The sequence below is a fragment of the Glycine soja genome, chromosome 11, assembly GCF_004193775.1.
Source record: "Glycine soja cultivar W05 chromosome 11, ASM419377v2, whole genome shotgun sequence".
Taxonomy (NCBI): Eukaryota; Viridiplantae; Streptophyta; class Magnoliopsida; order Fabales; family Fabaceae; genus Glycine; species Glycine soja.
Window position 1 is genome coordinate 40,353,586 of NC_041012.1, and position 24,357 is coordinate 40,377,942.

The following is a 24,357-nucleotide window of genomic DNA, read 5'->3' on the forward strand; positions in this document are numbered from 1 at the left end:
TTCTCCAAGTTTGGGCTCACATTCGTGATTTGGCTCCTTTCCGCAGGCGTTTCACTTCTTTGCAGCGCATTACTGACTCTTTAATTAGGGGCAGATCCACATTAGGTGTTCAAGAAAAATTTTGTTGCCTGGCTATAACAATTGCAGTCTATTGCATCTGGTTGTCTAGGAACAAGCTGATTTTTTAAGATTATCAATTTTCTGTAATAGAAGTTATTAACAAGATTAAATTTCTTATTTAAAGACAAGCGCACTTGTTACATTTGTTTTAGCATCTTGATCTAGGTCTTCTTGTATTAGAGAGGCTTTTGTTTTTCTCTAACTGCGGGGTATGCCCCCGTTTATTGTTGTATCATTTTTGGTTTAATATAATTTACATTTTTCCAAAAAAAAGAAAGACATGAATGATTTTCTGAAGAAATGTTTTTTATTTTATGTTTTTTGTGGTTAAATCTCCAACTAAACTTCATAAATACACATTTCCATATGAACACGTCAAATTAGTCCATTGTCGGTAAAAGTACAATCGCACAAGCCGCAAGGCATCAATTTATACTAACTGGGAGCAAAGTATAAATGCGAGTAGATCTTTTATGTATTTACCTCCTTTACCAATTTCACACTAGAAAAAGTAAAAACAACGTATCTTTGATAAAATACAATGTTAAAAATGGCAAAAAAAAAAGGAACAAATTTAAAAATATAGGTAAATTGGGATCCAAGTCTCCTCCATCGACATGAAAATGCTTATCGTACATTGAAAGAAAAGACAATTTTTGGGAGAAATAAAAAAAAGAAGACGAGAATATATAGTATGCATGCTAATATTGGACGACTTATATATATATATATATATATATATATATATATATATATATATATATATATGTCTCCTGTGACATTTCAATTTAACGGTTACATAAAACTTATCTGCTTCATTACATTACTCTTAGAAAGCTTACTTGTAACATAACATATTGTTTATTGTAAATGGCTGAGATTGACGTTGAAAGTTTGTTTAACTATGCGGTGAAGGGGCAGTGGAGAGAGGCATTAGATGCCTACAACAAAAACCCGGAAACATTGGAAGCTAAGATCACAAAAGTGGAAGACACAGTGCTACACGTTGCTGTGCATGTAGGCCAAACTTGCTTTGTGAAGAGTGTGTTAGATAACATCGACAAAGAGGTGTCTCTCAACATCTTATGCATGCAAAACTCAAAGGGTAACACTCCCTTGCACCTTTCAGCACAGCTTGGGAACGTGGAATTGTGCCACAACATGGCCAAAAGGGACCCCAAACTCGTTTGTTTTCGCAACGTTGAAGGTGAGACCCCTCTTTTCTTGGCAGCTGTTCATGGCAAGAGAGAGGCTTTCTTTTGTCTCCATGAAAACCAACAAAGAAGACGTGATGATGAGGAGGATGGCTCGTTGTTGGTTAGGAAAAGCAACGGGGATACCATTCTTCATTCTACCATCGTTAGTGAATACTTTGGTTAGTACTGTCATTGACTACTCTAAAATACACTTATGGTGTTTAGTTTTGGTTTGATTCTTCTAAGATTAAAATTTCATTTTGATTTAAGTGTTACACTAAATAGTTCTTTCTAATAATTTCCTGCATTAACATATAATGTTAATTTTGGCTTATATGACAAATAGACATGCGTGTAATATGTCATATCATGATTTGTCACGTGTTACTCATTGGCAAGTTATTGATATAATTAAATTTAAGAAATTCCTACCGTCTAAATCACTATTTGTCTATATATGTATCTATGGTCTCCATTAACCTTTACTCTTCCCGTTTCAAAATTACTAATGTTTAAATATTAAAAAAAAATCATATTACTGATGTGATAGTTTTCAATGTGATATTAAAAAATTTATTCTAATTTTGCGCCTAATAAACTACATCAATCCAATGATTGAGTATTGTGTCTATCAATTATTCAACTATATATCTCCATTAATCATCCAATAGTTATAAGCAATGCATTTATGAAATGTAAGAATAATTTAGTAAAATTATTTCAACAAGTAACTTATTTATGGTAAATATTTATAATGGAGATGTATATAACGAATTTTGATAGGTTTGGCGCTTCAAATAATAGAGTTGTACCCAAACCTTGTGAATTCTGTAAACCAGGACGGGTTATCACCTCTGCAGATTCTTGCAGCGAAGCCTAATTGTTTCAAAAGCAGCACGCGGATGGAGTTACTTCAGAGTATTATTTACAAGTGTAAGAATATTTAACTTTCTTTCCAACAAATTGTTTTTCTTCATGTTTTATAATTATTCGCTTATTAAAGTCACATGACAAAATATAATCTAATGGTCTAAATATATACTACATCAATACTTATTATTTCTCACATTAACAACTATATGTAGTGCTCACTTGATACACGGTTTATATATATATATATATATATATATATATATATATATATATATATATATATATATATATATATATTATAGTACTGATAATCGGTGTTTCAATTTGTCAGGTTCGATTGTTGATGAGATTGAGGAAACATATGATATACGTTGTAATGAAGCAGACACAACTCATCACTACCCTATGAACTATGAAACATGCGCCACCTTCTTATCATTGTTGAAGAGTACTTGTGCGTGGTTAATCTTGTTTCATTTACTCCTTAATTTTCATTTTCTATACCTATCTACTATTTGTGATGATGTGTGGATAGTGGATACTTTCATATATCATACACTGTGAACATATATTATTATTTTTATTATATCATATTGCTTATTATACCTATCTTCTTCAACCAATTTTTTTCCAGAAAAGCTTAATGCATCTATATCTTTTACGCTGTGTTACAGCAATTCGAAAAGATGACAACGCTGCAAGCAATGATGAAGAGAATAATGTCTCCCGAAAATCTGGTAATCTTCCCTCTTTTTGTAAATTCCATTTCATCTTTTATATTACTATATATGTTTGGCTAAGGAAACAGAAAAAGAAAAGAAAAGTAAAAATACAGACTTGTGTTTGGTTGAAAAGAAAAACTGTCTTTTAAGAAAGAAAGAAAAAAATCAAAATCTTCTATACTCTGTTTTTTTTCTTCAATTTAAATTTAATTTTTTTTCTGCCCTTTGTTTTCTCTCCATGAAAACAGAGAGAGAATTACTCACCAAATTATACAGAGTTTTATTTCTATATTTTCACCTAAATATATATATATATATATATATATATATATATATATATATATATATATATATATATATATATATATATATATATATTGTGGCATGCATGATATATTAACATTAGCTGCTGGTGGAAGTACTTACTCATGGTCAACTTTAAGAAGGTATTAGTTAATGCCCTAATTAATGTGTATATTATTAATGTAGAGGAAGAACAAGCAAAGAAATTGGAAAAGAAACGCTACCTGTTCCCTCCCAATTGGGGAGCAACGATCCAATTCCTAACCCATATGATGAAGATCTTGCTAATCATTTGCGGTTTTGGTAAGCACATGGCCATCTATAATTGTCTTCTCATTCTTAGTAAGAAAATGTCTGTGCAACATCAATTTTTACTTATGAAAGCTACGTACGCGCACCGCGTTTATAAGTGGATTATCACTTTCTTTTATTTTTACATTTTTAAAAAAAAAACTTAAAAAAATATACACCGACAATATAAAATTTTTTTAACCTATTATTGCATAATATTAAGCTCGTAAAAAGAATTTTTTTCTTGCAAAATATCATTGTTTAATGTAAAATTAATTGAGAGAAAGAAACTCTTGACAAAGTAGAAAATGGTGAATATTGATTACTTTTTCTTTTAGCTTAGTGGCTTTGATCTCGGATGCAGGAGCATCTTGGATAGGGAAAATCCAACGAAAGAAGGTGAAACACATTCTAGCCAAGCAAGTGATGAATGAACTAATTCAGCGAACTTGTTCTTCTTCCCTGTACAAGCATGACCACACTGGAACAAGTAACATAAATAGTAGTACTAGTAGTAATAATCAAAGTAAGGAGAAAGGATGTTATCAGAAAATAAGAAGAACAGATTCACCTATTTTGATTGCAGCAAAGATGGGAGTGGCAGAGATGGTTGAGAAGATTCTTGAGACAGACCCAGTGGCAATCCATGACGTGGACGCTGATAACAAGAATGTTGTTCTTCTGGCCATAGAGAACAGGCAACCTCATGTTTACAGCTTGTTGAATGAGAGGAGCATGATTAAAGAGACTGCATTTCGTCAAGTGGATAACCAAGGGAACAGTGCTTTGCATCTTGCTGCCACCTATAGGAGTTATAAGCCATGGCGTATCCCTGGTGCTGCAATGCAAATGCAGTGGGAATACAAGTGGTATAAGGTCAACATTCTCTCCTCCCAACAATTTTATAAAAGAGTGGTGATACATGAACACCTTTCCATTTTAAACACTCCACCAACATCTCTTATTTTTTTTTATCTCTCTTCATATCACGTCATAAATTCTATAATAATTATATTTTTCAGCTAGTTAAGAACTCCATGCCACCAAATTTCTATGAACGTTACAACGAGAACGGGCAAACAGCGAAGCAGGTATTCATAAGTACACACGAGAGACTCGCAAAAGAAGGTGGTAAATGGCTGTCCAAAACCTCAGAATCATGCTCGTTGGTAGCAGCACTTGTTGCAACCGTTGCATTCACAACCTCAACAGCTGTACCAGGCGGTCCGAATCAAAACACAGGTTATCCATTGTTTCAAGGAAGACTGGCTTTCAACATCTTCGCCATAGCATCACTTGTTGCCCTTTGTTCCTCTGTCACTGCCCTTGTTTTGTTCCTCTCAATACTCACATCTCGGTTCCAAGAAAAGGATTTCGCAATGGACTTGCCGAGAAAGCTTCTTCTGGGATTGACCACACTCTTCACATCTATAGCATCTGTCTTGGTCTCATTCTGTGCAGGACATTTCTTCATAGTTGAAGACGAGCTGAAGTTTGCAGTTTATCCCATATATGCTGCTACGTGTTTGCCTGTGTCACTTTTTGCATTTGTTCAACTTCCTCTCTACTTTGATCTCTCCTTGGCTATGATAAGGAAGGTTCCTCAGCGCAGCTATAAAGTGCTCTCTCACGAATCACATCATCATTAGCTCAAGTTGTTGTCCATTAATATTACACTTTTGCCCTACTCATTTCCTTGTTTAAGAACTTTTTTGTTGAGCTCATTTCCATGTTAATAAGCAATTATCATAGGCACCTTTGTAGGGAACTATACAATTTGTACATTTCATTTCACACCATTTATCTGTCTATTTGTTTATAATATATTAACTTAAAATGTGAGTTGTTAATCACTTTTCTGCCAGTTCCCAAGTTTTTATGGTACAGCTGTTCAAGGGTAGTCTGAGAGAGGTCTTTGTTTTTTCGTATCACTTGGGTGATAGGTGGAACTTAATAAAACATTCTTGTAAAACCGAGTTGGCAATTGCTATTTGCCAATGATGTGGTCACTGGTCAGTAAATGGGGTGGCCTGATGGATGGGAACAATCCGGAAGAAATTGTATTACTATTATTGAGTTATATAACATTTTTCACAATAGAAATTTATCACATATTTCACAATATTTTTTTTATATATTTTTCAATCACATTACCACTTTATCACATATTTCATTCCTTTCGAAATTTCTCTCCTGTTTTGCAGCATACTACTACCAGCAGCATACTACTAAGAGAACTTGTGAACACTAAGTCGAATATCGAGCTCTTTGGCATAAAATAAATAAATGCATTAGAACACTATAAAAGATAAAGAACATACACGAGATACCACCAATGCAACATACTACGTTATTTCATCAGACAAACACAAGCCAGGTCCACGGCTACCACAGATTTATACCCTCTGGTCTTACGAGCATCACTCACAAATCACAATTGTCACAACATTGTCGCAGAAGGGTGCAAACTGAAAGAAAAGAGCAAAAACACCTTTCAAAGATTTCTACATAATAAATATATTACGGAGAGGGGGACTTAGGAAATGTGTAGGAAAATATCTACATGACCTAAACTACAAATGATCAAGAGGAAAAGTAAAAATGGAGCCACTCTAATTACATTTAGTCACAGGAATAAATGTTCTGTCATCTGTTTTCAACCATAAGGTGGAACGAGTTTTCTTCACAATGTCTGCAAAAAGTCGATGCCTGCAACCGAAATGTGCACATCAGGAATGAACTACCATAGATACTAGACACATACATGAAACCCATCATTAGAAGATGCAATTTTCTAGCACTACATTAGACAAAATTTTGGGAGAGCAGAAATTTCAGCTAAGGAATTGGCTATACATGATAATGGCAAACCCTCCCACCCACTACCCTAAGGAACAAGATCTGTGTATAATAAAAGCTTATATTCTTCAAACTCATTAGTAATACGAGCAATGGAACAAAAAATGACCTCTGATACTCCAGCTTCTGAGTAACAATGCCATTCAGCAACAGTTCTGAACTGTACACCATTGCCCCTGCAGATGCAAAACATAGTATTCTTAATTTTGAGCAGATAGCAAGTTTTCAAAGCTGAATGAAACAGTTTCTGACCCTTTTCAAGAAAAGGCACACAAGAGGCATAATCTTCTTCACAAGATAAGATCAGTAGATCATCGGAAATTGTATCTCCCTTGAAAACAGATCTTCCTACTTTCTCCACTACCTAGAAAAATCAGTTACAGGCAAAAAGAATATTGAGATAGATCCAGTGTAATGTTGGAAAGTTGTGCCAAAAGAAAGAGTTGCTCAATTGCATGTAGTGATGTAAATAAGTGTCTGTTTAAATCAATAGTGAACCGTACGATTGATAAATAATAAAATAGAAAAATTACAGCGATTTTTTATCAATAATATTTGCTTATTCTATATGGATTTGTTCATAGAAAATCATGAAAAGGAGAAACTATCCCAATTCTAAAGATATGCTTTTCTTCAACCATATAGGAGTGCAACTGATGAATTTACATGGAGAAAGATGCATACCTGGCCCTGAACAGCTCTCGTTAAATTTGAAACAATCTCTTTACTGGGTTTAGTATTTGTGGTGACCAATACTCTTCGACCCTGCAGAAAATTATGATCATTTATGAAGAGCAACATGCAGAAAATGCAAGTTTGTATTTAAAATAGGTTTAATTAAACTTCAATCCCTCCTAATCTTAAAAAAAAAATGGTTCAGTTAGTTTGGATGTAGAATTCTATCCCCCTTCCCCAGGTAACCTGCACTTTATCACTGAATTTTTATGACACAAACTTCTTGTTAACTGACTAGTGACTATACTTATGGAGATGAAGCAGCCCAATTTCACATCAACAATAAACTAACCAGGGGACTTAATTGCATCTGATTGACAACAATGGGGACAACACTGTTACAATTAAAACCAGATGGAACATGATAAAATTGGTAATCTAAGAGATTAAAAGTATAAGATGTTTATAAAGAACAGTAATTAAGCCTTATCTCACTGGGTAGGGTTGGCAAGCCACATACACAATGGGATGTATTAGGTGAGAACAGTTTATAGATGAGAGACATGTTGAATGGATCTTTTCATAGATGATCAGAATTAGAAATTCCTAAAAAATTGCAAGATGACTTTAGAAAAACAAATGACTTTTTTACAATCGCAACTGGTGAAACACATCCATTATCCAAAGATTATGATTTACTCCTTTCACTATGTATGTTCCATATATATTACCTTTAAAAGAGGATGCTGGATTGCATGTGCTAGTGAAACTGGCATGCTGAAACCTAACTCCTTTTCCTTTTTCACATCCCTCAATATGTAATTTCTCTCATCAATAAAACAGCTAGCTTGACCACAGCTTTCAATCCATAAGTGCGTGACCACCGGTTTACCAAAAGCAATAGCTTCTAACATATTCCTTGTACGCACAAATTGATTAGCTATGAAATGGGTTGCATCTGCAATGGAGGAAGCCACAGAAACTCCAAGCCGTGCTAAAATCTGCAATAAGAACAAGAAACAAGATATGTCTGGAAACCACATGTCTGTACTTACTGATAGAAGTTTACAAAAAAAATCAAATGATACCTTCTTCTGATGCTTAACAATATCTTCATCCAAGTGGTGGCTGTAAAGAATTCGAACATCAGTCATGTCCCTCCTCTTTCTTGAATCTTTAGACGGAGTAAGTAATTCAGATCTGATGTCCCTCAAGCTTTGAAGTTCTCTATGGAGCTCCTTACATGATCTTGAAAGATTTCTATTGCATGATTGTTTGTAATATTCATCACCCATACAAACAGGTGATGCATCATTCGCGGGTGTCTTACACTTTGCCGGAGTTGCAGATGCCAAGTCAGATGACTTATACCTCTCTCTTGGTGATTCATCTAAAGTGGTGACTTCAGAATTATTGATATTGTCCCCTGGGTTTGCTTTATCTGAATTTAGCTCTGATATTTTACCTTGTTTTCGATCAACAGAAGATATTGCTGAGCCATCATACAAAGATAAAGATGACCGAGCTTGGCAATTCACATGTGATTTGACAACAGAATCCGTTCTCATTTTTCTCTTCCCAGCAGTATGTTTCCCAATATCTTCAGGTTGTGCAGATGGTTTAGATGAACCAACTAATGTCTCGGATCGTTTGTCATCATTAGACAACTTCCTAATCCTAAGAGATCTCCTTCCTTTAGGACAATCTAATGTATCCATTTCAGCATCATCACTGACATTAATCAATGGGTTTACTGCTAAGGACCGTCTAGTTCTGCGGGCAATTGGTGTAAAAAGCAAAACATCATCCTGCAAATGCCTTTTGCCGACTGAACTCCCTCTACTTTCTCCATTATTGCCACCAGGATTATTCAACTCATCAAGCTGATGTCTTTTCAAAGCTCCAGCTGACTTTCTTTGTGCAATTATTGGAGACAAGGATACTCTACCATTTTCATTAGCACTGGAGGTTTGGTTGCCTTCTGCATTTAACTTGCTCCTCTTGGATCTTGTCATCATATTGTCCTTTGTCCACTGCCTGACTTCTTTAGTACTTTTCTTTGATAAACCTGAAGTTTGTAACTTTGATTTAACATCAACTTTCCTTTTCTTGTCATATTGTCCCAAACGTTCCTTTGACGAACCCGACCCCACTTTTCCAGTAGAAGAGTTATTAACTTTATACATTAAACCACTTCTAGTAACATGAGTGGCATCATTAGCAACATGATCAACAATATCCCCGACATTGCATAAAGCTTCCATAGCCTCAGCAGCCATTTGAGTATCTAAACCTACATCCAACATCTCTGGTGCGCATGCATTAGCATTGGGCTCCATCTCTCCTCTAGAGCAATCAGTGTTAAATTGTTCATCCAATTCATTAGCAAGATTCCGTTTTAACATTGTTGCTTCTGGTATAATATTGTCCCTTGCTTTCAGAATATGCATCCCTAGTTTTGAATCTGAGTGAACTGCAGTCTTTCTTCTATTAGGAATACTTAATTGTTTCTTGTCTTCCTTATCATCATTTAGTCTGCATACTTTGCTCTTCTGGAATCCTGGCAACGACCTTGGCCTATGCATTTCACCCTTAAAAAAATCTTCTTTTCTCCTTAGGAATATATCTCCCCCACCTTCATCCTCACGGTTATCATCCCAGTCATAAATCCCAGTTCTTCCAGATTTGCCTCTATCATTTACTGTCTTGGCCAAACTGTGCTGTCTTTTTGTACTGGGAATGGATTTTGACTTTTCCTCAATTTTCTTAACAGAATTAGTTTCTTGATCAAACTCCAATGTATTATCTTTGAGAAACCTATCAACAAAATCGAGAGCATTGTCCTGTGACAAAACTCCAGGTTCTTGAGATTCCACGTAACTTAACCCTGTCAATTCATCATGGTAAATAGGCAACTTGTCCAAGTCGTCTCCTTCATTAAAATCATTGCTTCTAAGAGAAGGTTGGTTTGTTTCAACAGGTAAAACATCATTGAAAAGTTTTCTCACTGTCGAGTTAGCAACCTTGCACATACTTTTGCTCTTAAACCCCCCAACTTCCACACTGTATTTCCTGTGCTTGTTTTCCTGATCAACTCCATCATCCTTCTCAGAACATCTAAGAAAGGACCCCCCATTATCCTTTACAGCCTGTGGAACCTGACAAAACTGACTCGTACCCTCAACAGAATTGGTCACATCCTGGGTTTCTTTCAAATCCATGTTGCAGGCTAGAGCAGCTTGCCGCAAAGATTCTGCACGGAGAACAGTAAACCGTGGTGGCATAGAACCTGCGAAAAATATAAACTTCAATAGCAGAATCGAAAGAAATGGAATAATTCACATGACAGGTTTCAAACAAGAAAAGGAATAACAATTCACAAAATAATCAACCTGGCAATGTATTTAGTCCAACAGGAAAAGTTAAGACAGTCAAGTAAGATACAAAATACTGTAGGAAAACAGAGAAGCAAGGATGCGACTTCTCACAAAAATAAATGACAAAGATAAAAGAATATGGAGAACTCATCAAAATAGACAAAAGACATCATAAACACTAACGAATTAATAAGCCACTAATAAAATGGACCTTATTAAATAAAACCACATCATTAGCACACTTCTTCTTTTTTTTTTCTTTTTTTGCTTTCAAAATCACCACTTTTCACTTCACCGTTTCCTTATCATCAATCCAACTAATGGCATCCCTAAATTCACAGACACGAAACAAAAGCCACGACAGCTCAAACAGTGTCATGTACCTACCAGCCTACTAGCAGCTCTCAATCAATGAATGCACCAAAGAAAAAAGAAAGAGTACAAAAAAAAAAAAAGTTACTCACTCACTCACCAGAACTGTTTTGTTGTGACGATTCACCCTTCTTGCTATCCACGGCTTCAGCATTGACATTGCCGACAGATACCTCATCAACGTCGTCATCATCCACATTCTCCAAAACTTGCGTTCTATCCGAATCCGACTCTTCCTCCAGCAACTGCGTGTCACCGTCATCCAACGCCTGAGTTTCCCCGGCAAGGTTTACCGCTTCGGTCTCCAAAACGCCGTCGTCGTCGTCGTCGAAAGCATCACCATCATCCAATGCCTGAGTTTCACCGGCAAGGTTCACCGCTTCGGTCTCCAAAACACCGTCGTCGCCGAAAGGCACCGTGTCCTCGAAGAATCCGCAAACATCGTCCTCCTCACCTGACATTTCGCCAAATCGAACAAAAAACTGTTTAATTTGATGCAAAATAGGGGTTTCTGTTGGAAAATAGTGAAATGAGAACCAGAGAAGGAAATTGAATTGAAGATGTGGAGCACTGACCATCGGCGTCGAATGGTTGAGTGTCGACGAAGTCGAAATCTTGGTGGATTTTGCGATCACCGTTACCCGTAGAATCAATCGGACTCATGGCTGACAAACCCTACACGAAATTAGGGCATCCACGGAGAGAAAGTGAGGATTAAAGAATGGCAATATTTTTGGAGGGAAAATGTCGCGGTTTTTTTGGTTTGGTGGCTTAGTTAGTGGGACCGGTTGAAACAACAGTGTACCAGGTCGCTACTCCTCTCGCTACTTGCAAATACTAATACCACTAACGCTAATGGTAAATACTTTTTTTATTTTTACATTTTAGAGTTCTAACTTAGGTTTTTTATTTTCTTCCCTAGTGTGTGTAAGTAAAAGTTTTCATAAACTGATTAAATCTAATTAAAATTTAAAAAAATGATCCAACAAATTAAAGTGAATAAACTGAAAATCAGACAGCAAAAATCAATTTTTTATTGAATTAGATCATATTTTTTATTTGATTTTGAAAACAAATTTAATCCTATCCAAACCCAAATTAAGTGCAAGTATGATTTTATTCATTGTCATCCTTAGTAAAGAATTACATACTTGAATCTATAAGAAAAGGAAGTGTATATTTTCACATGAGAGGAGAATGAAGCATAATACTCTTATCTCTCACAAGAGAATAGTGTAATTTATTCAACTGTAAATATTTTATTTTCATTGGTGATTGTTAAATATTGTTATTTATAAGAGAAAAAGCATGCTTTGAAATAAAGTTAAAATTTAAATTTTTTTAAACATGATTTAATTTTTTTTATATAATCTTAAAATTGGTAATAGGATGTACCATACTTAATCTGTTAAAAATATATAATTTTTAAATGAAAATAAATAACATAATTTAACTATTAAAGAAGAAAAAATAAAACCAAATGATAGTATGTGTAATATTCTTTTCAATAACGTAAAATGGGCATTTGGTCTAGTGGTATGATTCTCGCTTAGGGTGCGAGAGGTCCCGAGTTCAATTCTCGGAATGCCCCGATTTTTATTGTTTTCGTAATCTTTTCAATCCGTCGAATCCAATGTGTTTTGTCAAAGTCCAAACGTTATTTTATTAAGGTGGCGGATTCCTTACTTTTATTTATGAGTATGTTTAATGATATAAAATTATTTTCTAATATCAGTAAGATTCAAGGAGTTGGCATCAGTGCTTTTTCCCCAATTTTTTGGCAGATATATCTAAAATCTTTTAACCTTTATTTGTAAAATAAATTACACTTGTATTTTGAGAATTCGTCTAACTTGCCAGAAGTAATATAGGATTATTTTACAAACATCTTTTACGGGTTGTTCAACTTTATTTTTACTTGGTTTCAAAAGTATGTTTGTCTGCAGTAAAAAAATGTAGGTTTGTCAAGTATTTTTAGTTAGTCTTTAACTTTCTTGAGTATATGAAAAATTTGTTTTGCAAAATAAGTTTTTTTAATACTTATGACATTTTTTGAGATATTACTTCGTATTTTAGTTTCTAGTTTCTTATATATTTATTTTAACCCTTAAAAAGAAATACTTTTTTGTGGATGAAAATTTTTTGCAGGAAGCAAGATTGGGGCATTCCGAGAATCGAACTCGGGACCTCTCGCACCCAAAGCGAGAATCATACCACTAGACCAAATGCCCACCCTCGGTAATATCTTATATTTAATAGTTCATAATCCTATCAGTATTCCATATAAACAAACGTTTCTAAAAACTAAGTAACTTAAACTCTTGAAAAAAAACATGATTTAGGTATAGTTGAAAGATACAAAAATTGTGGATAACGATATATTAGATTTTGAATGTGCGTGTTTATTTGTTATATATATATATTAAAATGTGTGAATAGTAATGATTTAGCTTTTTTAATCAAATGATTTGGTTGTTTTAAAACATGCTTTATTAAAAACAATAATTAAAACATTTTTAAATATATATTTAAATTTAAAATTAACTCACTAATTTATATAAAATAAGAATTAAAAATGCAAAGTATCTTTATACATAAGCATATCTTTATCAAGTGAAAAATCCTAGTTAGTATTAAAAAAAAGTAATTTGGATCATATAAGCATATGGGGTCCTAGTCGTATTTTGTCTATGGGTTATAGATATTTCGTTATTTTCATTGATGAATTTTTTCGATGTACTTATTACTTCTGTTTGACTCTTTCTTATCGTAGCCGTCATCCGTCATTGACCACTGTATCAGTTGGATATTAAAAATGCATTCCTAAATGGAGAATTAGAATAGGAGATTTATATGGAGCAACCATCGGGATTTGTTGCTAAGGGAGAGTCTAGCTTGGTTTGCAAACTTCGGAGGTCTCTTTATGGACTCAAACAATCCCCACACGTTTGATTTGGAAAATTCAACTCAGTTGTTCAGGCTTTTGGGATGAACGAAGTGAAGCAGACCATTCAGTTTTTTATTGTCATACCTCATCGAGTATATGTGTTTACTTGGTGGTCTATGTAGATGATATAGTCGTCACAGGAAATGACCAAGAAAAAATTGCTCAACTGAAGGAACATTTATTTGGTCATTTTCATACTAAGGATTTGGGAAAACTTAAATATTTTTCTTGGAATTGAAGTTGCTCAGTCAAAAGATGGGATTATCATCTCACAAAGGAAGTATGCGTTAGACATACTTAAAGAAACTGGTATGTCAGATTGTAGACCAATTGATAGTCCCAAGGATTCAAGTCAAAAATTGCTACCCAATTAGGAAGAGCCTTATTCTAATCCTGAAAGATATTGGAGATTGGTTGGGAAGCTTATCTACCTCACTATTACAAGGCCAAATATTTCCTTTTCAGTTGGAGTGATGAGTCAATTCATGCAGTCTCCTTATAATGATCATTGGGATGAAGTAATTCGAATTTTGAGATACATTAAAAGGACCCTAGGATAAGGACTACTCTATGAAGACAAAGGAAACACTCAAATAGTTGGATTTTGCGATGCAGATTGGGCAGGATCACCCATTGTTAGGCGTTCCACTTCAAGATATTGAGTGTCTGTTTGAGGAAATCTTGTCTCATGGAAGAGTAAGAAGCAAAATATTGTTGCAAGGTCTAGTGTTAGAGGCTGAATATAGAGCTATGGCTGTAGCCACATGTGAGCTCATTCGGATTAAACAACTTCTTCAAGAATTGAAGTTTGGAAATGCTCAACAAATGAAGCTATGTTGTGATAATCAGGCAGCCCTACATATAGCTTCTAATCCAGTATTCCATGAGAGAACTAAATATATTGAGATTAATTGTCATTTTGTTCGGGAGAAAGTCTTTTATAAGGAAGTTATTACTGATTCGTTAGTTATAATGATCAACTAGCAGACATCTTTACAAAATCTCTAAAGGGACCAAGAATTCAAAACAATTGTTCCAAGCTTGGAGCATTTGACTTATATGCTCCAGCTCGAGGGGGAGTGTTGGAATTACACACATTGTATGGGTAGTTGTTTCACACATCGTATGGGTACTTGTTCCAAGTGTTGGAATTACACACGGGTAGTTATTCCACACATTTTATGGATATTTGTTCCAATAAAGAATAGTTATTAATGTACATAGTTAATCACATATTCATGTATCTAGAAATTCACATGCATGTACATAGGTACTAGAACTTCATTAATATTCTTGTAAATTTCACATTATATTTATTCCTTAAGTCTATATAAATATAGATCAGCTGAGTGGGTTAGACACTCAAGCATTTCACAACTTCTAGTCTCTTCAATAGTGATCACTTGACCACCTAAAAATGTTATGTATATTTAATAAAAAAATTGACTATTCAAATATGATATCATGGTTTATTATTTATAGTTCTTATTTCTCACAATAAAAAAAATTATTAGATAAACTATCTGCATGTGTGTAGAGAGAGAGATGACACTTTATCTTTCCTTTTGTGGTAATAAATAGAATATATTGGTTTGTTTTGAGGATGTGGTTTATCTTTATTCTTTTCTTTCCTCTTGTGTCATCGAGTTTCTTCTTCTTTTTTTTTTTTTATAGAAACTGAATTATATCATTTCATTCATATTCAAGTGAACAATACAAGTAGGAACATTTCTAAAAAGTGGAAGACTAGGATAACTTAGAGCTGCCTTAGCTAAAGAATAAGACGATTGGAGTTTGAATTTTAATGTGATGGAAATAGTTATTTACCAACCAGCTATGGAAATGTATATTAGATTTGCGCAAGTCATGCATTGTCCGAGACAAAGGAAACATTATCACTTCTTACTTTCATTTTTTTTTTCATTTTCAAACTCTGAAAAACAATTTTTGTGCCTAAACACTGGAAATTGGCAGAGGTAGTTTCCCCTTCGGGCTTGGGAAGTCTGAATAATGCAATTTCATTGCATAGCTCTTGGCTCCGCTTCCATAACAAAACAGATCATGCAAAATATATACATATATATACCTTATGCTTAATTGCTTTACTAAATACTGATTTTGTAGAACCAAGTGATTAGGCAAATGATTAATATGTTGAAATTAAGGTTGAATTGATCGAACACTAATCAAATTCGATCTTTAACAGAAATAATTATTGATTAAACTTTATTTACCTTCTAGTCAAACTTCGAATTAATAAGAGTCTTTTTCCTCTAATCAATCTGAGAGTTAACAAAAAAAAAAAACTGAATTTGTAGCATGACACTTAAGTCAACTCGGATTCTAATGGAAGAGAAACAAAACAAAAAATGCAAATGACAGCCAGCAACACCTCCATGGCAGCTGGAACAATATCTTGGGGATTCTCAGGTGATGTCATATCAGCTGTGATCATGCAGGAGCTATTACTGCACAGACACAGAAAAGTGTATTGTTTCTTATCTAATTTAAACAACAACAAAAAACTGAGTTCAAAAATGCCATTAGAATCGCAAATTTTGCTTCCTGGCAAAAGAGTGATACATATACATTAGACCTATTCATGTTAAGTTCAGGAACCCAAGACTTCTTTTTATTTGCTGTTAAAATAATGAAGGGGTACTGCTCCCGGATCAAGTTCCCAGAAGCCTCTCAGATTGCCATCTTGTTCTTCTGTCAGTTCGAAGGCAGGGATTTGGTGGGAGAACCTGAGCAAATCTTTCCAGTATATTTTCGTGGCCCTAGCTGATCCTGCATTGGACTTGCGCTTGAAAACTGAATTATAACCGCTTACCAACTCCAAAGGTAAAACATCCATCCACAAATCTTGTTCTCCAACAACTTCAACTATGTCATATTCCAGGTTTAACAAGTCAGAACGTTTTATTTTAGTCGTCCAATTCCTATACAATGCCCAGATTTCGCCTTTCCTTGGAAAAATTTCATATTCCTTCTTCTTACCATCGTTAATAACCTGCACCTGATGCGAAACAGAATAGGTGTTTGCATATGTGCAGGGATGAGCACCTGCTTTGATTTTAAATCTTCCAATAGAAATAAGCATATCCTTATCTTCCCATTTAACACATTTCTCCGGTAGCCAGCAGTTAGTAAGATAAGTAACTTGCAACTCAAGATCTGGACTAGTCCTAACCTTCTTAATATGACCATAGTATTTTGGCAGTCCATCCTCATCACCATAAAATGCCCAAATCTGACCAACCTGAAACATTTCAAGGGACCTCTTAGCATCAAAATTGCAGAACTCAGGATCCGGAATTTCAAAAGCATCTGCAGCTGAAGCTGAAGGATCACTATCATTACCAATATGATTAACAGGATCCTTGTTCTCCTCTGCTGAATTGTTTCTTTGCAACTTAACCTTTGCAGTAGAAGCATCTCCCTCCGAGTTCATCGTGAATTTCCACATATCTGAAGATCTTGTGCCCACCCCACTAGATGGACAATGACCATCCTTTACTTCCAAATGTTCAGGAACAGCAATCTCTTCAAGATTCATTGGCAAGGATACCGGATCAAGTTCATAAGATCCTACAGGAACACCAGCTCTTTCCTGACCAGTCATTTTAAAAGATGGAACCCTGTGAGAGAATCTGAATAACTCGCTAGATGGAATTTGAAATGTGCGATTACCTCCCTCCATTCGAGAGAAGAGACATACAAAGCCTTTCAATTTAGCCAAGTACGAAACAACTACTCCCACACCTTCAACATAATCTGACAAGATTTCAACAAATTCAAAATCATACTCACGATGAGATTCTGCATCCATATGCCATTTGATATCCCAATTTTTAAAAAGAGCCCAAGTTTCTCCCTTTCTAGGATATACTTTATAAGTACAGCGCCCAATCTTTTCACAAACAATCAGATGAGAGAACATCAGACGATCTTCAGTGGTATCAGTGATGCCAAGTTTATGTTTCCCGCAAGCAATTGGCAATTCCTCTTCTACCCAGTGAACCTGATCTTGCTCATTTGGATCTGGTTCAAACCATGTTATCCGCAACTTGAATCCAGGAGAGAAAACTTTTCTGATTACAGCATAGAATCTAGGCATACCATCTATAGTATCATAAATAGCCCAAATCTGCCCAACAGCAAAAGACCCCTCTTTCTTGTCTTTGTCAAAGTCACTGAACTCTGCGTCTGGGTAAACAAAATCATCTGGTCGATTTGTTGATTTCGAGGGTGAATGCTCTGAAGCTTTGTCTATCTTTGAGCTGCCAACTGCCTCTTTTTCTCTCACCTCCTTAATTTCTTCATCTATATTTTGTAAGCTCTCTTCAGAATAAAAGTTCTGCTTCCGCTTTTCCCCTTGTTTATTGCCTTTCAGATCAGCAGCCAAACCATTCTGATTATTCATTTTAGATGGCTCCCCAGTATTTTCTCCAGCACCAGAAGGAGATCCACCCCCTTCATCATCATCACTCACATTCTCATTGTAGGAAACCTGATGCTTTTGTCGCGTAGATCTACGTGGATTCTCTTCTCTAAGAGTAGAAAAGCCATCCTTATCATAAAGTATATCCTCTTCAGATTCAGAATCAGTGCTGCCAACAGATTCGGCACTTTCACTGGACTCTGCTACTTGCTTTCTCTTCCTCTTTCCATTTGGCTTTACAGAGACATCAGCAGTGGGACCTTTTTTCTTATGTGATTCTGTATTGGACCTGCGAGTATGCAAATTACCTTGAGATCCAGCACCAACGTTGAAAGCACCATGATTCTGACTATGGTTCTGCACACCAAAAGCTTGCTGACTTGAATTAGTTGCTGGTGTTGTGCCTTGCATATTCACATCATATGCAATGAAGGGCCTACTGCAATGTTGACAGCGAAGAGATCTGTTTAAAACCTCCCTATAATACTCATATCTAACAGAACAAAATGAGCACACGGTCCAAAAAGTAGGGCAGCCACCATTAGGCACCTGCTGAGATGCCTGCCTAGACGGTTGTGGCTGCTGAGGATTTAAGTTTGTAAAATTGGGCCTGACACTGGTTTGCATCACAGGATTAAAATTCATCTGAACATTCTGCTGATGATGAGATGGCATAGTAGTTCTGTTCATTGGAACCCTGCGCAAATTCATGTCAAGTCTAGATCGTTTTTCTCTATCCAAAAGAACTCTTTGAGCTTCCCCAATCAGCTTAAATGCAGCTTCTGCACCAGCAAACTTGTTTTTGTCAGGATGAAGTTGGAGGGCAAACTTCCTGTATTGCTTCTTAATTGTTGTATCATTAGCCGTCAGCTCAATTTGAAGAATTTTATACCAGTCCATCTCATTGCTAAACAATTTCTGCTCAGCAGAGCAATGCACATCACAAACAATAAGCATTTGAGTGATATTCTCCAAGTCAGGATATAGCTGCTGAGCCTTAATAGCAAATTTTCGAGCCCCGTTGAAATCTTTATTTTGCATTTTCTTTTCAGCAAGTTCCTTGGCCCTTATGGCTTCTTCTTTATTGCACTCCATAAAAGATCCAGAGTTCAAATCCTTAGGGCAAGTGCTACGACCAAGCAAACTGACAACCAAGCTACATTTAATTTATAACTGCTGTGAGAACAGACTGGCCAAAATTGAAATGCAAATAGTGAATAAATCTTCCAAGACTCCACCAGTCCCCCAAAACATTACAGTCTGCACATTCAGATTGAACCTGCAGGTATTGTATAACTTGCAAGTATTAGATCCCACATTAACCAAAAAAAATAATCTTTAAAAAAGGAAGGAGTTGTTGATATCACAAACAGGTTTCTAAACATAAAATTAATGCGTAGATGGATCATATCTTTCAATTCATTAGGAAAATAGCAGTGCAAACACAATAGAAATCCAAGACACGGTTTCTATATCACCATAAGTTGTATGTGTGAGAACTTATCGCACAAAACAAGCAGAACATCTAAGAAAGAAAGAATCATCAACATAAGGTGCTTTCTTCATATATTTTCATTTAGCTTTATTTTTTGTTTATTTTGGGGCCAAGCAAGAATTATCAATACAAGGTGTTTTCTTTGTACTATCCTCCGCCTCTTCTCATCTAGCTTTCTTTATTGTTTATTTTGCGGCCAAGCAACCCCAAGCACCATAGGCATAAAGTACATAAAACAAATGAAGTGTTAAGAAAAAATGCTCCCACCCATCCAGGGGTTGGTTCAGCTAATTAAAATACTTGGCTTGAAGTTTCATTCTCAATTTCACACTGCCAACAATCCCCCTTCATAGGCAAACAGCAAGTACAGCCAGCAAGGATATAGATAACACAAATACAACGTGGGACGTGGGAACGGATGACAGATTCAGACACGAAGATACAACAAATTTACCAAGTTACGACAACCTTAGTAAGACACGACAAATTTTAATAGTTATAGAATATAATGCAACCACAATTCAGCATATAAAATTGGTATAAACTATAAAATTAATTTAAAAACAAATCTTAAATCTAAAGAAAGAATCAATATTTTAAAAGTTAGCATAAATAAAAAATCATTACAAGACAACAAAAATGCTTTCATTTTTTCAATTATCGTGATATTTCTATATATATTGGTCGAAAAGTTTAAAAAAAAATTGTAAAATGCAATTAGGAGTATTTGAAGTGCCACACACAAATTGGTGTGATAGTATCCAACATGGTTACAAGTCACAACTACAATTTTGAAGTGTCTGTACTTTGTTGCTTAGGGTTGCAGCATACCTGCTTTGTATGGGGTTGGTGTAGCACTCTTTCACCCTAACCTTCCACCGAGAAGGAAAAAAAAATCTTCCCAACAACTACAACGTCAAAAACCAGCCTACAAATGCTGACCATTTACAATCCTGCACCATCACAATCAGAAAATAAATTAAAACCCTGATGTTAAACAGATAATTATCCACTTGCACTTATTTTTTCTCGCAAAATCATCACAGCACCAGAGGCAACATTCAAACAGCAAATAAAAGTAACAGCCAAAACCCTAATCTGTTTCGATATCAACAATCGAAAACACAAAATTGGGAGAAAAAAAAAAATCATCCACAAATAAATGGAAAAAAAAAGTCAGTGAAAGGGCTTGAATAAAAAGTTCCACCGGAAGAAAAAAAAATTACCTTTACAATAAAAGGAGGCACCCATTTCTATTGAAGTGGATGCACTCAACAATTCTGAACATGCAATAAGGGGCGAGAATGGTTAAATCCCTGAAACTAAGTAAGCATGAAGTTCAAAAAATAGAGAAAAAGGGTTTAAGAAACACAGAAGGAGTGTGTGTACAGACCTGGTAGAGTAATTGAGGGGTTGAGAAGCATATGCCGCAAAAAATGAAGGGAGCAAAGTGAAAACCTGCTGTAGTGAAACCCAAATCAATATCATCATTTATTATTAGGCTCCCATACTGCCCCTTCATTTTCTGGGTTGCAATGTTGTTTCATTGTAATTTACTCAATGTCTAAGGGTTTATTGTGAATTGATGTTTGACCAAAGAGATGGCAGATCCAACGGTTCACATTTTTTGTTCAGGGGCACTTTGGTCATTCAAAAGATAGAGTTTTACCATTTTATCCTTCCTTGGGTAAAGAGTTTTGATTGATCCAATGATCACAACTTTGGTTTTACCTTGTAATGGAAGTTTGCTTAGAAGTGGAGAAGTGTTATCCAGTGTTTTGTAAGACTCTCATTCATTAAAGTTGTCATAAGTATTATATATGTTTCTATTTATAATTAGGTCATTCGTGAATTTCATTTTTAATTTTATTTCATGTGAATTTAATATGAATATTTCAAGAATATGTTGAAGACATCTTAGCATATTTCAAAAAATGTCAAAGGCATCCTAAACATATTTCCTCTTAGATGTTACAAGAAAATGAAAGGTGTTTGTTACTTTAGCACACGGGAAAAGAAATATTCTAAGAATATATCAAAAGTATCTTAGCATATTTCCTGAGAAATCAGAGGGAGAAATACAAAGCTAAAACTCTATACTACTAGGATACTCTTAACTTGTAGGGTAGGGTGTCCTTAATTTGTAGGGTACTCTACAGACCTAAAATGACCAGAATATAAGACCAAAAAAAAGAACAACATATTCTAATATTTATAAAGAAATGTGGGTTCATATTTAGTCCATGAGTCCAAAATCTATCTAAGACTCATGAGAACCCTAGGGTCTTCTCCTACATCTCTACTCAATCTTTTTGGAGTCTTCTATCTAATACCATTGTGGTAGGATTACATAATCCCCTCCCCTTGAAAAGGATTTGACCTCAAATCTAAAGGTTCTTGAAACTCTGGACTTCCTCCTTTCCTCCCTCGACACCTGTAAAAAGAATAAAAACAAAAAACAAAAAACAAATATATTAGTGTTGTTGGGTATGTTAAAGTAGGATAAGATCTGAAAACCCATATTCTCATTAGGGAACATGATTCCTCATCAACTCAATGAGTGGTGCTACAAAAATATAGGATAAAACTTTTGAAAAAGTTTGTTAAGTCATGGAAGCCCCAAATTCCCCTTATACTTGGTGGAGTGGGTCACTCAGGACCTTTATTCTCTTAGGGTCTGTGGGAATTCCTTGATCACTATTTAAAAAATTAAGGAACATAATGCAATAAAACATACTTCTTTCCATAATTTTATGTACTACTCCTACCAAAAAGTATGACAAACCTAAGGTGTCTCATATGAGCACCTAGGTTTGTAGTGAAACCAAAAATAAGAACAAACATACCTAATTACACGAAGGCCAAGTACCCAACTCTCTGTGTCCAAACCCTCCCCAACTTCTCAAACCTCGCACACGAAGCCCTTAGACCTAGCCCAAGCCGAGATCAAGGTTAGCCTGGTCTACACGTGCACCTTCTCCATTTACTTTAAGATGTTGAATGACACGTTGTCACGTTTCATGAAGAGACAATGAGTTGTGGGGAGTGACTACGTGGAGTAGATATCCGACTCGGTGACTCAGTTGATCAACAAGTTGCAACACCTCCGTGTCAAAACCTTCTAGTGGAAGATGAGCATCACTCAGACGTGGACCAATGCCATCGACTTAGGAAACGACAAGGTGACGGAGGGCAATGGAGGTTAAGCTCATTAGAGAGACGATGGAGCCGTTCTTTAGTCACGCCAAGATTGCTGATTACTATTGTGGGTGGTGGCACAGCTGGACTCAGACCTGCAGGTGATCGTCGAGGCCCGTCACAGAAAGTATAGAGAGAGGAGACAATAAGGTTGGATGAGATAGAAGGAAACTAAAAACAAAAACTAGAAAACCTACTTTTATATTTTTCAAAACATAAAGGAAAGTGTTTCAAAATTTAGGAAAATACCAACTCACAACAATTTCATCCAAACACATTTACGGTTTGAAATAGCATTTCAAAACCATAAATTGGAAACTGAAAATCACCCCGAAGGGAGCCTATAGTCTTTAACTTTTTTTCAACATTATAAAACTTTTAAAAAGTTCAGGTATTTATTTGAGTTTTTAGGCTTATTTTTTCATTTAACCGGCAATAATCAGGCTCAAAGGGTCAGACCACCCAAAAAATACAGGTAAAAAAGTACAACTCATCCTATTTACGGGAAGGTTAGCAAATTGGCAGGCTATCTAGTAAAAAATCGTAAAATATTAAAGGTTAAAGAAAAGACAAATTAAAATATAGTACGGGAAAATAGTTTCTTATCATATAGTTGGTTATAGGAAAACTTTATAAAATAAATTTTAAGATATTTGATAATGTGACAAACTATTAGATTATCAATGACATTACTAGTTCGAGGGAGTGCAAAATAGATGAAATGAATTTAAAAATGATTTGAGCGAATTGAACTAAACTGCGTAATAATTTGGATGGACTGAAGAACACATAGGTTACCTCTTAGTTTCGTTCGAACAATTCAATCTGGGAGCAATTTAATTTTTAAAAACTGAACTATGTAACAATTCATTTCATTTTTTTATTCAAAATTGCTCACTTTTTTTAGCACATTCAATTTAGTGTTTTAACAATCCTAGTTATTACGTTATCAATTCAACATTGTTATTTGACAGTACAGATTAAAAGAAAAAAATATCTTTAAAAATTAAAATCAAAACAAAAAATCTGACTAAAATAAAAAAGCATCATATTTCATAGGGACAAAAACTTGTTTAAAACCTAAAAGAGAACGTTTGTTCACAGACTATTTTGTTATTTCTGGAAATATTAGACCGAAAAAAAATTATCTCGTATTTATTATAAGATCATAAAAAAATAATTGTGTTTTTTATTTTCGGGAAAAAACATAATCCCATATTCCATCAATATTTAATTTCGACATAAGAGGTAGAAAAAAATTATCCCCACAAAACATGAATACTTTTTTATGAGTAAAAATTCATATATACTTTCTTACTAACAACTACTCCATTAGTTTCTTTTTGTTTTTTCACGATACATACTTCAATTTTTTTTAATTTGATAAATTTTGTTATTGTCCAATTAATATTCCTACAATTTAATTTAGTATCAATTTGGTTCCTACATCTTGTAATCATTTTTCTTTTTCCTTGAATGTTCATT

The 24,357-nt window shown here is 34.9% G+C and overlaps 3 protein-coding genes and 2 non-coding genes across 9 annotated transcripts; 2 read left to right on the plus strand and 3 right to left on the minus strand.

Annotated features, from left to right (window-relative positions):
* The first annotated feature begins 936 nt into the window (after positions 1-936).
* LOC114375681 lies at positions 937-5,387 on the plus strand. Its single transcript, XM_028333531.1, has 7 exons — positions 937-1,495; positions 2,100-2,249; positions 2,521-2,643; positions 2,864-2,926; positions 3,401-3,517; positions 3,870-4,381; positions 4,528-5,387. Exons 1-7 carry the CDS (start codon positions 991-993, stop codon positions 5,152-5,154), a joined length of 2,097 nt encoding a protein of 698 aa, XP_028189332.1. The 5' UTR covers positions 937-990; the 3' UTR covers positions 5,155-5,387.
* A 445-nt stretch (positions 5,388-5,832) lies between these two features.
* On the minus strand, positions 5,833-11,572 carry LOC114373464. Of its 2 annotated transcripts, XM_028330928.1 has the most exons (8): positions 11,364-11,570; positions 10,889-11,242; positions 8,128-10,328; positions 7,771-8,040; positions 7,049-7,129; positions 6,617-6,728; positions 6,474-6,540; positions 5,833-6,214 (listed from the first exon to the last, which is right to left on the minus strand). In XM_028330928.1, exons 1-8 carry the CDS (start codon positions 11,449-11,451, stop codon positions 6,118-6,120), a joined length of 3,270 nt encoding a protein of 1,089 aa, XP_028186729.1. In that variant the 5' UTR covers positions 11,452-11,570; the 3' UTR covers positions 5,833-6,117. The 2 variants fall into 2 exon arrangements, with proteins under 2 accessions (XP_028186729.1, XP_028186728.1); XM_028330927.1 differs by having other exon boundaries at positions 6,474-6,728; positions 11,364-11,572.
* Positions 11,573-12,307: 735 nt separating this feature from the next.
* TRNAP-AGG lies at positions 12,308-12,379 on the plus strand. Its single transcript has one exon. It is a non-coding gene; the product is annotated as a tRNA-Pro (tRNA).
* A 568-nt stretch (positions 12,380-12,947) lies between these two features.
* TRNAP-UGG lies at positions 12,948-13,019 on the minus strand. The gene has a single exon. It is a non-coding gene; the product is annotated as a tRNA-Pro (tRNA).
* A 3,027-nt stretch (positions 13,020-16,046) lies between these two features.
* LOC114376134 lies at positions 16,047-21,195 on the minus strand. Of its 4 annotated transcripts, none has more exons than XM_028334074.1 (4): positions 21,068-21,195; positions 20,901-20,996; positions 20,506-20,627; positions 16,047-19,458 (listed from the first exon to the last, which is right to left on the minus strand). In XM_028334074.1, the coding sequence occupies exon 4, from the start codon at positions 19,272-19,274 to the stop codon at positions 16,368-16,370; it is 2,907 nt and encodes a 968-aa protein (XP_028189875.1). In that variant the 5' UTR covers positions 19,275-19,458; positions 20,506-20,627; positions 20,901-20,996; positions 21,068-21,195; the 3' UTR covers positions 16,047-16,367. The 4 variants fall into 4 exon arrangements, with proteins under 4 accessions (XP_028189875.1, XP_028189876.1, XP_028189877.1 ...); XM_028334075.1 differs by having other exon boundaries at positions 20,901-20,990; positions 21,068-21,194; XM_028334076.1 differs by having other exon boundaries at positions 20,901-20,954; positions 21,068-21,181.
* Between the last annotated feature and the right edge of the window lie 3,162 nt (positions 21,196-24,357).